At 36.0% G+C, this 14,976-nt stretch overlaps 1 protein-coding gene across 2 annotated transcripts in view; it reads right to left on the reverse strand.

Moving 5' to 3' along the window:
* ADGRA3 (adhesion G protein-coupled receptor A3) overlaps positions 1-14,976 on the reverse strand; it is a 61,556-nt gene that overhangs the window by 13,351 nt on the left and 33,229 nt on the right. For both annotated transcript variants that reach the window (XM_032108948.1, XM_032108949.1), the window contains exons 9-15: positions 13,198-13,399; positions 9,926-10,075; positions 7,314-7,475; positions 6,834-7,037; positions 5,520-5,733; positions 5,164-5,372; positions 272-396 (exon numbers count right to left, since the gene is read on the reverse strand). In XM_032108948.1, coding sequence (XP_031964839.1) covers positions 272-396; positions 5,164-5,372; positions 5,520-5,733; positions 6,834-7,037; positions 7,314-7,475; positions 9,926-10,075; positions 13,198-13,399 — 1,266 coding nt within the window. The remainder of the gene's footprint in view (positions 1-271; positions 397-5,163; positions 5,373-5,519; positions 5,734-6,833; positions 7,038-7,313; positions 7,476-9,925; positions 10,076-13,197; positions 13,400-14,976) is intronic.

Genomic DNA, 14,976 nt, shown 5'->3' on the forward strand with positions numbered 1-14,976 from the left:
ACAGTTTGTTAAATTCTACTATTATTCTTGAATGGCCTCTTCTTTCATCATGAAGCAAAATGAAGAATTAAAGGAGAGACATGGTTACGAGAGCTAAATCCAGCTCAAGAGAGATGAAATAGCTACTTCTGTAACTGTTAGTTTGCATCAACAAATTTTATAGGGAAAAAACACTGAAAGCATACTACTATATCATTCTCTAATAAAATAGAAAAGATAGTCCTAAACATGATGAAACTAATTTTCTTAGTCTAATAATTCTGATTCCTACCTGTGATGGTATATGTAACTGACCATGATCATCAAAAGGCACATCAGCAAAACCATGGCAGTGGCATAAATTACTGGGTGCAGAAGATCAGCTGGCTGTGTATATAATTCAGCTCCAGTCAAGTCCTAACAACAAAACCAAAAATAACATTAGTCCACGGTATCTATTTTTTGAGGGTGGGGGAATGACAAAGGGAACACAAGAAGTAACAGACACCTTCTAGATGAAATGCCTTCCCTCCCTTCCCACCCATCCCAAAACAACTCTCCAATTATTTATTTACTTATTATTATTTATATATAGAATTCTTCTGCAATTATCTGCTATTCTGGCTGACCTTTATAAATGCAGTCACAATTCTTATAGAACAGTTCAACTTCATATGTTCTGGAAGATACAGAGAGGTCAGCAGCTTATAGAAACACACCATTTTCTTCATCTTAAAATATCTGTATGTACAGATGTGGAATAACTGCGTGTTTCAGTTGTAATTATCTTCTTTAACAACCCAAAGAACATTACAGAAAGTGCCCTCAGCAAGTCTGTAAATGATGTTACAGACTGGGGGGACCAAGCAACAGACTGGAGGATAATCAGAGGGATGGATGTTGGTTAGACAGCAAAATGGGTTGATAAAACATCATGAAATTTAGGAAAGGAAAATATTAAAAGATCTGCATCTGGGATGGAATAACCCCATGCACATAAAAGTAGAGGCTGGGCATTGGACTGATTAGAAAACAGCCATAGTGGCAGACAAAAGCTGACCACAAGTCAGCTGTGTCACCTGTAGCCCAAGGCCACACTTTGCTGTGTGAGCACTGGCACAGCAAATGGGTGAGTGATGATCCTTCCCTTCTCCTGAGCACTGAGAGACCATCCTGCAGAACTCTCAATCTGAGGCTCCCAGCACAAGAAAGACACTGACATACTGGATGGAGCAAGTCTAACAGATCACCAGGATGATTAGCAGGCTGAAGCATACAGTGTCTGAGGCTGAAGATGTCTTTTATATTTAAGAAGAAAAGGAAGAGGGGAGAAATCTCATTATTATATTGAGCTACCTACTAGGATGGTATAAAGAAGACCAAGTCAAGCTCTTTAAAACTCTTCTTGGACCTGAACCATCCACTGATGAAAGGAAACTGACAATATCAGCAACACAGAAAATTCTGATTAGATACAGGAGAAAAATTCTGAAGTGGTCACATACTGCCCAGGGAGTCTGTGTCCCTGGACATACTCAAAGCTTGACTGAATATGACCTGGAACAGTAAGACTTGACTTTGAAGGCAGTCAAACTTTGAGCAGGTTAGCTGGACCAAATGGCACCAGATGTTCCTACCAGATTGTTATTCTATGATTACTGTTTGACCAGAATAGATCGTTGATAATTCTAAGAGAATTCAACAGCTCTATAGAGTCAATTAAATTTTCTGAATCCACCCTGGAACAACATTTTCATTTACTCAAAAGAAGAAATAATTCTGTTTGGAAGCAGTTACAATTTACTAGAGTTCCAGGAGTGGGGAAGGGACACAAACATGACATGACAACTCAAAAGAAACTGTAGTTCCTTCCAGCACAAAATACAGTAAATTTACTTAACTATGGTTAGTGAAGAAAGTCTATTAAAAATAGTTTTTTGGACTGGACACGATACAGAAAAGTCTCTCCCCTATAATTCTGAGTCACTCTAAAATCTCTGGAGTTGGCAAAGTTCAAAAGCGTCCTGAGGAAAAGGAGAGAAAACTTGCCATTCGGAAAGAACAATAAAAGATTAGGAGGAAGTTTGAGTCTGTTTTGAGAAAAATCCATGATATTTTCAAGCTTAAGATGGGTAATCTGATTTCATGGACAGCAAGAGTTTTTGAATTAAGGCTTACAATTAAATTAAGAGTCAACAGTTTCTTCACCATACCTTCAATTGTTCTTTCATCAGAATATAAATTCGTTATTCCTAACTAACTCAACAACCTCATTTCAAACTAATTTAATCAGGTTGTCAGTTTGATTCTTATCTATCTGGTTTTCTTTGGCACCTCGAAAAGGATCATAAGATACTATGCCTGAGGCAGCCAGTGTCATCTGATTTCAACACTACCCATGGCCTGGTTGTTATGCAGCTGGGGATCCCTGGGAACTCACTGCTGTTACAAGCACAAGCAAATGTTTTGTCACACCTGGCCCATGAGTACCAGGCAACAGAAACTGTAGGACAATTCTGGTTGCTGCTTCCAGACTGGTGTCATGTTACAAGATGTCATGTATGTATTGGTGTGAATTTCAAGAATGAGAGCTACAAAATCGCAAGATTTACAATAATCTTCTAAAGTATCTGAGAAAACTCAATATGCCTTGCCTAGATAGCCAAGGCCTTGACCCAATAACTAATGGAATAAGTCAATGGAATTCTTATGTGTTGCAATGACATTTTTCATCAGACCTAGTAGAAGGAGTGACAGGAGCTAATAATGTTACTTCTGAGCTAAACTGATCCTAAATAATTATTAAGTAAAAAAGAATGACAGTACAATAACAGAAGTGATGGCATTAAGAATACTGGAGGGGGGGTTATAGCCAATTAGCAGAACTCTTGCTTCTTCTCAACCACTTTTGCTGGGTTTTTTTCCTCTCTTCAGCCTGTAATAATGAGTTTTCAGCTGAGCCTCCTCCTTATCTCTTCTATTATTAAGAACAGTGGTGAAGATAATTTCCAAATAAATACAAAGTTTTACAACTGCAACTGCCTATCGCTAGATCAGAAAAGCAGGCACTTAGTGATGTGTTTCCTTATCAGAGGACTTTACATTATGTTCTGAAATGTATGAAGAGGGTCAGTACACTACAAATTGCTTTCTTCTACACATATACGAACTAAAGTAAAGTAGATTAAAACAGAGGGAAATAGCTCTGGTTAAGTCATTCACCATCCAGCCAGGACGATGAGCCACCATGTTCAGGTCCCCCCTGCCACTGCCATTTCATGTATTTGATGTTAATGACAACTGCTGGATTAAAGAGCAAACTTCTAAAACTGAACCCAAAAGAACTTCCTCTGAGCCCAAGACCAGAACCCAGACTTTCACAACATGATGGGAGTCTAGAAGTGAAATAGACTATTATGGCTTTTTTGGTTACTATCTGGACAGACATTACAAAAACCTTTTTTAGCAGCCACTTACACATCCAGAGTTTCTGCAGTGTATTATCTGTGTGCAAAGAACATCTGTCAGATGAGTGTTATTCTGTGCCAGTCCATCTACCCCCTCCTCTCCAGTCTCTACAGCCTAACATTTTAGAAAGTAGCTAAACACTTAAGGAATATCAGTTTTGAGCAAGTATACAATGAGAGCTACTGATAGAAAAGGAAGAAAACTGCACCTTTCTCCAACTTTCTTGATTTTTGATTGTCAACAGTTCTCTTTATAATTCACAAGAAGATAGTCATACAATCTTACCATGTATTAATTCAGAAATAGTCTTTATGGAAGCAGATTGAACATGCTTTTCATTTTTCCTCCTCAAGCGGCAGAAATGTGACCAATTTAAAGTATAATCTCTCTTTATATGCATAGTACACATACAAATGAAGTTTAATTCTATTTTAGAAAATGCTGTTAAATTTTAGGAAAGGATTATATATTTTAAAAATATCCAAGAAAGGAACTATATGATTGTAAAAGTTTAAAGTAATTTTAAACAGTACCCTCAAAAGTAAAGTGAAAAGTTGCTTTCTTTGAGCACTTTTAAAAAGCTTGTCATGTAAATCAATTTTATTTATGTTTAGCTTGGAAATTACCATTTAATTCTCTTCAGAGGAAGATTTTTGAAAATCTGAGTTTCTAAACTCCCTATCAACTTCTAATCCACTGATCATCATAAAGGAGCCCTCTTTCTTCCATGTATGATTATATAAAAACATATTTAATTCCACATAGAACAAATTAACTACCACAAAACCCATACCAAATTTACACTTAACAGTATTTCCTAAACCTTGTAATATTTTGCTCAGCCTCCTACCAGCCCACCCTAATTATGCATCAGATTTTATCATTTAGCATCTGTGGTGATTTCTGATGAGCAGGGTAGCAGTCACCATCTATAAAAAGGGAAGCTTCCCAGGCGAAATTCTGAAATTAAGAGTTCTGAGAACAGAAAAAGAGGAAATTCAGCTTCACAGCTGAGGAGCACTAAAAGGAAGTGTCTCTTCTATCACCGTATTTCAAAACTGGTTAACCATTTTATTGATGCCAATATGCTTAGACTAGATTTTAGATATATTTTCAGCAGTATTTCAAAAATGTTTTTCATAGTTACTAAGTGTTTTGGTTTTTTTTCCATTTCCAGTGATGTCTTCTGGTAACAGACATACATACTGGTGAATGAACAATTAATTTAGAATGAAATAGCTGTCTTTGGTTAAGAAAAAAATACCTGGGAAAACACTCTTGGTCAACTGACAAAGTCAACAAATCTAATCTAACACAGAGAAAATAGTTTAAAATAAAGAGCAGCAACAGTTGAAGAACACCTGTCATTATTAGACTAAACTTCATAAAAGCCAATTTGATTAGGTAACTCATTAAAATGTCTGCCTATAATATACTACTTTGCATATGAAAATTCTTTTGTTTCTATTATATCCAGTTGATTATTAGTTATTATCCAATTAATTACACTTTGATAGATTTCCACTTAAACATCATCTTATTTCAACATTTACATCAACAAAAGCAAAAACTAAAGATGTATTTATTATGTCTAGTTTTATGTGAAATGGAACGTGGGAATGCTTGTTTTCCTTAACACAAGAGAAAAACCAAACGGAATTGTATCTTGAAACATGTTTAAGTTTCAGAAAGAAAGTTAATTTTTCAGTGTCATACCATTAAAACAGCATAGTTGCTGAGGGAGTAGCACTGAATGGTCGTAATATTTTCATCAGACAGAAGGATGCGACAACCATCAGATTTCCATCCCCCTTGTCCGTTCAGGAGATCGAAGTCCCACTGAGCTGCAACAGCATCTGCACCATGTGCAATCCGCCGCAGTGTCACATTGATAGGAACGTGGTGACTGGCTATGTTTAAGCCATCTGTTGCAAAGGAAATGTATTTGCACATAAATTTCTCATCATGTAACACATTGGATGCTAAAACCTTCTACTGGATACACACTAATCAAAACAAGGGAGTCAAAAATGTTTACTAAAGATCATTAAAAAGTAATAATAAAAACAAACCTATCTTCGTAAGAATAACTGGAGTTACAACTGTACGACGTTTCCCATCGTCAGCCAGATTTGTTGAATTTCCTGTTGCTGGGAAAAGCTTTCCATTGCGAAATGCAATAAGCTGAAGCTTGTAGACAGATTCATCTGCTGGTCTGATTTCTCTTTTTTGTTTTTGCATGAAAAGGGAAGCTGGCAACTGGATAGAAGCCTCTACAATTGTGTTCTAGAAACAAACAGATTTAAAGTTCTAAAGAGAAAATTGTATTCTTTACAGAGATTAAATTACCAACTCCTCTATATATACACTGTCAGAGATGAATACATTTAGCAGACTATATATAATGACCAACCTATTTGACAGTATTTCCAAGTAATCCAGGATAAAATAGTTTAATCAGGTTATTAAAGTCTTAAAACATTTTTTAAAAGAAAAAAAAAAAGTAAAAGATTCTGAAATTACCTTACTTGTTACAGAGAGCAAAGTTAAAGTTGGTATCAATAAAGGATTACAAGAGTTTTTCCAGATTAGACTATTAGAACTAGAAGCAGCAACCAACACAAGTAGACAAAGAGAAATGCTGCAATTGTGCATTGGTACCATTCAAAACAAAATGCTGCGTACAAGCAGGGTGGTTTTACTTGTATATAAATAACACTTGAGTGAGAAGCATGCATATAGTTTCATAGAATTACATAAGTATAAATTGTAATATACAACCTGCAGTGACATTCAAGCAAATTAAGTGCTAAAAACAAACAGGTAAGTTGGGGAATATAACTGAAAAAATACTTTTATAGAACACGAGGAAGTGTTTCCATTTTATACACACTCACATACAGATGTAATATATGAGTGCGTGTGTGTGTATGCACATGCACACATGAAATTAACCTCTCAGGTCAATCTTATATTTCATGTTTAATTACAGGATTACTCTGAGCAGAATATTTCACATTTTTAAGGAGACTGATAATATCTGATTTAATACATAAGGAAGGTGAAAATGCAGAAAAATAAAGACATACTATTACAAATTAGGAAGTGTCTCAATTTCAATACTTATGAAAAGGTCTGAAAGGATCTTTCAACTTAAGAAGTTACAATGAAGAAAACCACATCTACTTATTAAAAGTTGTGTCCATTAAAACAACTATTTTATAATTAAGCTTTATTATCCTTTATCCCTTTCATTCTTCTCACAGTCATTTTTGGATTACACAAAACCACTAATTTAACCTTAGAAATTAATAACAATAAACTTGCTTGCCAAATTATTAATACATATTTTTACAAAGTCAGTAGGGAAACAAAGAGCGTATCACCTTTAAAGCCAGACTTGACAGTGTATTTGAAACATTGCACTTAAAGCTTAATTGTTTATCTAGGTTTCCATCTGGATCTCTTCTCCCATAATCACTGAGTCCTGTACGGTCTGATGTAGCCACTTTCTGAAATACGGTGCAAGTCATCCCAGTGAAACCAGCAGCCTTTATTACATAGGCCTCAAGAGCGATATTTGGAGAATACTGTGATGACAAAAATCAAACATGAAATGATTTTACACACCACAGACAGGATAATAAATAATCTTAAAGGGATTCTGTGCCTTCACAGAAAAACAAATCCAGAAAACTGTTTCAGTTTGTCTGGCAGGTATAAATCTTTTGAGAGTATTGCTCTTCTCCCTACAGAAATAGTAGGCATTTCAGACAATGCCAGCATCTATTAAGAAAAATAAAAAGCTATTCAAACTCAAGAGTGAGCAAAACCTCTTCTAAATAAATAAATAAATTCATACTTACAGTAGAATAAACTTGAGCTCCATTTGCAAGCCGATACATAGCAATTTTCTGTAGACACTGTACGATTCTGGTGCAAGCCTTGGCTTCCCTTTGTGCCATCCACAGAACACGTTCATCAGCCAACATAATATTACTTGCTATGTCCACCATGACGTCACCAAGCTAACATGGAAGAGAAGTAAAACTCTTTTATAGGTATGAACCATTCATACCTAATGAATTCATACCTAATGACCCAAAGGTGGGTCATTATCAGAAAATACAAAGTGACTTGGCAGCACAAAAAGCACAAGGAAATTGGTTGCTCCTATTTCAATCACCTCATCATGTTGAGATACCAGAATACTTCAACTCAGACATTTACCCCATTGAAGAAAAATGTTATGCCAATATGTCTGTTTATATTGTACTTTGGAAAAAATCCATGATAAATATTTTATTAAAAGGAAGGGGTGCAATACTCCACTTTCTACTGTACTAATTGCTTAAGAGGACTATTTACAATCAACTTGAAAACTAGAACTGTAACTCAACAGTAATACAGTTTGCATGTATGATAGAAGACAAGAAAATAGTAAAACAGGCAAAAATTAGCATACAACCCTTCTGTTTTGCTTCCTTTTGGCAAGTCAAACTTTTTTTATTGCTTTCTTGCTTGCCTTCAAATTTGCATGACCTGTTTTAGGTCACAGGTTTACATGAGAGACACAGCAAATACCCACAGGTACCAGTGCTGCTTTCAAACCACCAACTACATTGTTTTAAGTTCATAGTCCTCACCCTGCCTTCTGAATAAAAACAAACTATAAAGGGAACTTATTTATTTAGGCCACTCTACCAAAATTAATGAGTACCTACATTGACAACATTGACCCACACCAGATTTTCACAACATTTAAGGAGTAGTGACAAATACTGGACCAAAAGAAAAGGTGAGTATAATTTTTAGTTGAATTGACTGCAATGCAATTCACAGTGCCTAAATTTAGGGACTGGAATTTTATGCTTGAAGAGAGACAGGGTAGTGTGAGGAAGATATGTCCTTTACTATCCATCCAGGCTTCCCAAATTTTTTTCAGAATATTACTAGTAAGGAGAGAACACTATAATTTGCTCTTCTTTTTTTAAATCTTTATATTTAAAGGCAAGAATTGGAGTATAAAAATATTTATTATTTTGAGAACTGACTCTCTTAGGAACAGAAGTTACAAACAGTAAAAATTCTTAACAACTAACACAGAACCTTAAGCAGCACTTGCAGGCTGTAGTCCTTTCACTAAATCTTCAACAACAAAGTTAAATTAATTGAAGGTGTTTCTCATGACTTATTACTACTCAAGAAATGGTAACAAGTTTTACACATCAACAAATGGTGATTTTAGAATAAACCAGCAGTGTTAATATCCTCAACTCACAGAATTCAAATTGCTTCATACTTTTAAAATATACTACACATTATTCTTTCTCCTGCTTATCAAGGTATGAACAAGTTTTTCCAGCTGTATTCTAACTCAAGACAATCTGCTAAGAACTTTCTGAACATTTGTCTTGTTTCTTCTGATTTGAAAGAGCTATTAAATGAACCTGTTTATTATTTATTGTACTAATCTTTCAGAATAGCCACTTCAGCACAAACTAAGGAATGACCTGGAAGATGGCAGGAGTGAATGAATATGAAAACCAGTGTCAAGAACAAGTTAGAGTCATAACTTGATAAGAAATCAGCCTTATTAATAGCTACTAAAATTTTTACATGAAATTGTACTCGTGTTCCTTAAATATACCAGCAAATCACAGGCTGGCTTCAAATCAAATCCACTGAGAAAAAAAAAACCATTGTCTAAGACGAAAATCCTCCAAGGAGTTCTGAAAAGGACATAGAACCAGCATTTATGGTTTGCTGGGGGGTGGATGGGGAAAATTTGGCTTTTTTTTTTTTTTTTTTTCACGTGTTTAAACTCAAGGCATTGTGGTCTCCAACTTCCCAACATGCACTGTACAGTGAGATCAATATAACCTCTGTTCAGCAGTGAAACAGAGAGTTTCTACCCACTGGTGGGACTATTCAACTACTTGCATTTTTCTCCCCAACAATGAGCGTTCTCTAAGATTTTGTTTTAATGTCTTATGTTATATCCTGCACAACAGAGGAGTACTGAAAACCTTAGAGATATGGCTCAATATTGAATAAAGACAGCCTATCATGGTGAAAGGGGAGAAGATAAGTCTTGTTTTATTCATTATTGAGAGGATCTCTGAGGCTTTCATTATTTGTGTTTTTAGATAAGAACATACCAATGAAAACCTGTGTGACCCACTCTATATTAAATAAAAACAGACTTACTGTACCTATCTCCCTGCTCCAGTGCTGACCAGAGGTGTTACTCACATTACAGGTCCAGTGAATGCTGGATCATCTCAGCGCGAATGCAAAGTCTGTGACCATGGGTCAGCAACTTCAGGGACCTACTAAACAAACAAAAACATGGAATAGAATCTGACAATCCACTAACTCAGTGCCTGCATCTAACGTTGGGAAGATTTCACTGCTCAGAATACTTAAGGACAAACACTTTGATTATCTTTAAAGTGATGGCAAATTATCCAGTTACCTCTTTATATTTTTCAGCAAATCTTCCAAATTTCTCTATCATTTCAGCCACAAAAATAACATCCATTTTATCAGAAAAATTTGCTGCTTCAACGGTGTAAGCCAAGAGCTGTCTTGCTGTTGCCACTGCATTAGTAAGGTTGAGCGGCATCTACACAGAGAACAAACATGAGCATTTGAAAAAGTACAAGATAGAGAAAACACTTCATTAATCAATAAATAAGCATTCATCCAAAGAGGAGAGCAATTCCCACAGGGTCACAGTGTTTTGAGTAGCTAAGAATCACCACCTTATCTGTAAGCAAAAACATTTCCTACAAGCCAGAGAACTATCATTTGTACTGCCAGCCAGCAACTGGGTTTTGTGCTGTTTTCCTAGAAGAGAGAGAGGTATTGTACCAAAAAAAAAAGGAGAAACCCCCCCCCCCCAAAACAGTACTGTCAACTGCTTATTTTCATTTTCACCAAAGCTAATGCATGACAACACAAAGCTCTTTAAATATAGCATTTTATAGCAAGAGAAGCCAAAACCAATCCAAACACACCACTACCATAGCATTCACTCTCAATTCTGTAATTATAGGAAGCATTTGGAATGGCATACACGCACAAAAAAACAGGACAGATCTCTCTGTGGCAAAGGTCATGATTTCACTCTGTAAACAAACCCCATGCTGGAAAATTCTTCACTAAATAATACACAACATCAACATGCCTGAGCTAGCAGGGACCAAAAATGGGAAATTTTACATAGTACAGTGGAAAGCTGTGCAAATGTTATCAGCTCATGCTGTTTATCCATGATAATCCAAACTAGAGAGGTTCTCTCTCTCTGGTTTTTGGTATGGAGATATCTAGTCTGCCCTACTGAATTTGAAAAGTGCTACATAAGCACAACTATATATTTGTCCTTGCCAGTCTTAGCACTTGTACATAAATTTCAATGTGACTAGCAGAAGTTAATTTTTTGTTAATATGCTAAGAGTCATGCATTAAAAGTGCAAACAAAGTTCAAAATCATAACACACACTGAACAAAGTCAAATTTCAAATTCAGATACTCTGTAAAATTTCTTTGAACTTTTTATCATTAATTTCTTTTCACCTAAAACTGTACCTGTTCAATACACAAATAAGAACAGTGGAATATGAATGCTCTTGTAGAATACTAAAAAGGTTTTATTTTATTTTACATGTGAACCTTTACTTGATTTAAAATGTTTGGCGAAGCTCTGATGTTCAAAACAGCTCAACTACCTTTGTTCAGAGGCTATAAACACGCTTGTAATATGATTACATTTAACATTAGTCTCAGAGACAAAATATTTCTGTGCAGAATACTGCTAAAAATTCCAGACCTACTATACATAAAAAGAAGGCAACTTTCATATGTAAAAACAACTCCCAAACCCTCCCTTTAAAAAAAATTAAACCTTTATTTCAGCACAGAACACCTGAGTACATGCATTTTTAAGTAGATCATAGGAACTTGTCTACTTCACACATTAAAACTTTTGTTTTGCTTTTCTGAAGATACCAGTCTGATACTTATATTTTTAACTTCCTAACACAAAGTTGGCAACATTTTTCCACAACCTGAAAAATGTTGGCTAACCAAAAGCAGTAATAACAAGCTTAAGTTATCTAGGCTCTCGAGCAGCTGGGCTACAGTACATTGGCAGGAATGGCATTGAGTTGTCACAGGCCTTGCAGGAAAATGTGAATACCCAGGTGAGAAAAAAAGCAAACCAGCAGCATCAAAGCTCTATTTAAGCTAACACTCAACCCTTCTGTGTCTCAGAAAAGGACAGAGTGATCCCCAGCATCATCTCTCACCTGTTAACCAGTCATTAAGACAGAACAATCTTCATTTGAGCCCTCAAATGTGTTTCATGGGATCAAGCCATGGCATGCACTTCTAGTGCTAGGAATATAAAGCAGTAAAGCAGAATAGTTATGTCAGCCTCTAAGTTTATCTTGGGCCAAAACAGCCACTCCCTTTGTTTCCTTTTCTTTGTTAGACCAGTGCTGAGGGGTCCTCAGGGAACCAGAGCAGGGAAACAAAAAGCTATGTCTGCATTAGGCAGTACCTGAACACAGAGGGAGCAAGTCATCAACAACGCATCTACACAATATGTAGTACAAGTCTTTTGCCTCAAACTGGAGTTAGCCCAAGCAACTGGACATCAAGATTTCACTGTGTGTATAAATCTAAGACATCCCAAGGGGAAAACACCAGTTCAGATCCGACTGTCCCACTTGGGGGCTGAGGCACTTCAGATCAGTAGTGTGAAGTTTTCCCTAAAAGCATATGAGATGAACCAAAACACTCCAAACCCACACAAATGGAGAAATCCTACCCTAGGCTCAGACAAGCATCACAGCCTCATGCTAAATGTAAGTGGTGCTACCAACATCATCAACTCCAGTGACCAAGCCTTATTATTAAAAAACAAACAAAAAACCAACCACCAAACCAAACTCCAAAACACCACACCAAAAACAAGCAAACAAACAATCTCGTATTTCCATAGTTTGACCTGTTGCATCTATACTAGTGATCTGACCGCACATGTTGGAAAACAAGCTTAAACCAGAAGGTCAAAGCTTTATGGAGTAACTTACAACACAGCACCTATACAGACAAGGTTGGGTACACCACTGCAGTACAGTGTTAGTGGAAGTGTGCGTTACCTAGATGAACCTCAACAGAAACTTGGAGCTGAAAAATTTTGTTTCATAGCTACAATTTAAATTCTAGAATACTCTCTTGGATCCTGGTTAAGTGTTACCAAATAAAGAAGCCTAGTTAATACTCACTACTTTCACTAGTTAACTTTTATCAGTTACACCGAATCTATCAAAGGTTTACAGCAACAAAGGCAAAGCAGAGTTTGACTACTCTCTATTATTATAATGAAAAGAGCTGCTCTCCATTACAGAATAAGCCTGCCTTGTTTCTTTATAGAATGTGGGCAGGGCAGGGCATCCAGTTGACAAAAATAATCATGACAAGCCACTCTCTTATCCTTTAGACAAGTACAAGGAATAAAATTTTCCTTGCACTTTCAACCTAGGGGCACTCAAAACAGATACTAAACCAAGCTTTTAACCTAAACCTGCAAGTTCCAGTATTGTACTCAGAGGCATGTGTCCATCATAACTTATCTAGACTACCAATATTTCCAGCTTAAAAAAGATGAAGGGTCTTCTGAGTTTAAATTTTCATTAATTAGATTTTCATAATTTGGTTTTACAGAAATGCACAAATTACCTGATTGAACATATAAAGAACTCGAGTCACATCATTTGCATACTGGCACCTGGAGTAGTCCTCGTCTGCCCAGTACCCTCCCCTGTCGCATCTGCGCCAGGCTCTTCTCTCATCTTGTGAGTTGCCAGGATATATCCCACTGCCAGCAGAGTAACGTGTACACAGCAGGTATGCAGTGATGCCTGCCAATGTTCTGGGCCACCTGGGGAGTCAAAAGGAAAAAAAACCCCTCATATTTAGACAAATTTACATGACAAGTAAATAAAAGGATTAAGCACTACAACATGAAATAAAGAGACACTCAAAACTAAGCATCTCTAAACTACTTAAAGGGCCACCTTGGCTCATCTTCAGTATTTTCAAGCTGTTCATATTTGTGTCTATTAACAAAATGAGTTCTAATGCTAGCATGCTTTTTTTAAAATCTTTTCATGAGGTTTCAGGTGGAGAGAAAAAGGTGCTTATAAAATAACTAAAAATAGTTTACAATTTTTGATAAAAAACCTTGCCTACTTCATGAAAAATTCCCTGTTAACACTATAAAAACTAGTTGATACTCACTTTCTACTTGTCCTCTACACATGCATCAATATAACTTCCAAACAATTGCATTCATATTCGTACCAAAATGCAGATATGAACAGAAGACTACATTTGCAGTATTCAAGGAACAGTAGAGGCAGTACTACAACCACTCTGACCAGTTTTGCAAACAAAATACCAAATAGAAATTAATGGGAAAAACATCATTCATAGTGTCAAGAAAGGAGAAAACAATTCCTTTCACTCAAGGTATGTGAAACTATGCCCTTCTTTGGAAAACTAATGTTCTCTCCAGTTTCTCTGCTAATTTTACTGTGTATTTTATCTGTAAAACAAACACAGATTAAAAAAAATACAGTAAATAAATTGCAATACATCTTTAATGCACTGATCCTTCATCAGAGCAGAACTGATTCAAGAAAAAAAAAAAAAGAATAGAAGGAAACCATGCCTGAATTAAGATGCAATGCTGAGCAGACAGAAGGGATAAGGACAAGGAATGGCAGCCAGTCTGCCTGTCCCTGCTTCTGTCCCTCTACCCTGTCATATGCATAAGCACTATTTTATCATTCAGAGCATGAATTCTTAAATTTTAAAAGTAAAAAGCATACAGACCTAAATTGCAGAATGCTAGGTATCTCAAATTTAACAATCCAACATATATGGTTTATCTAAAACTGAGAGCAAGTGAGCTTCATTGGATCATTCCAGGCTTTCTGTAACATCACTATGTCAAGCTCTTTTAACAGTCTTAAGAGCTAACATAGTTTTTCTAAATTTTAACTATTTCAAAGGGCCTTGTACAAAGCAGTTGTGTCCAAAAATTGGAACTGGTTGAAAAAAAATTTTTGTGGATTACACTGGGATTTAAAGTTTGCTTTTATATCTGGACTGCATTTTAGTAAATAGCCATTTATTCACTACTATCATCTAAATTAAGAACTGCAAAGAATATATTGATACTTAAAAAAAAAAAAAAAATCTGTGTTTGCAGGAGGGTGAAGTAAACACTTTGAAGGAGGTTCCATTTTCAGGAATCTAAAAATTTAAGTAATACTGCCAACACAGAGAAACTGAAGAAGTCAGCACCATTTTCCCTCCTTATTCATCAGTTAAGTATCTCCTCTTCTGAAGAGGATAGAATTTATCACAGTTCTTCCTGAGAGAAGAGAATTAACTCCAGGAATGGACCAAGGCAAAAGGCTACAGTTCTCAATTATATTAAGTGATAGAAGA

The sequence above is a fragment of the Corvus moneduloides genome, chromosome 5 (genome assembly GCF_009650955.1).
Source record: "Corvus moneduloides isolate bCorMon1 chromosome 5, bCorMon1.pri, whole genome shotgun sequence".
Taxonomy (NCBI): Eukaryota; Metazoa; Chordata; class Aves; order Passeriformes; family Corvidae; genus Corvus; species Corvus moneduloides.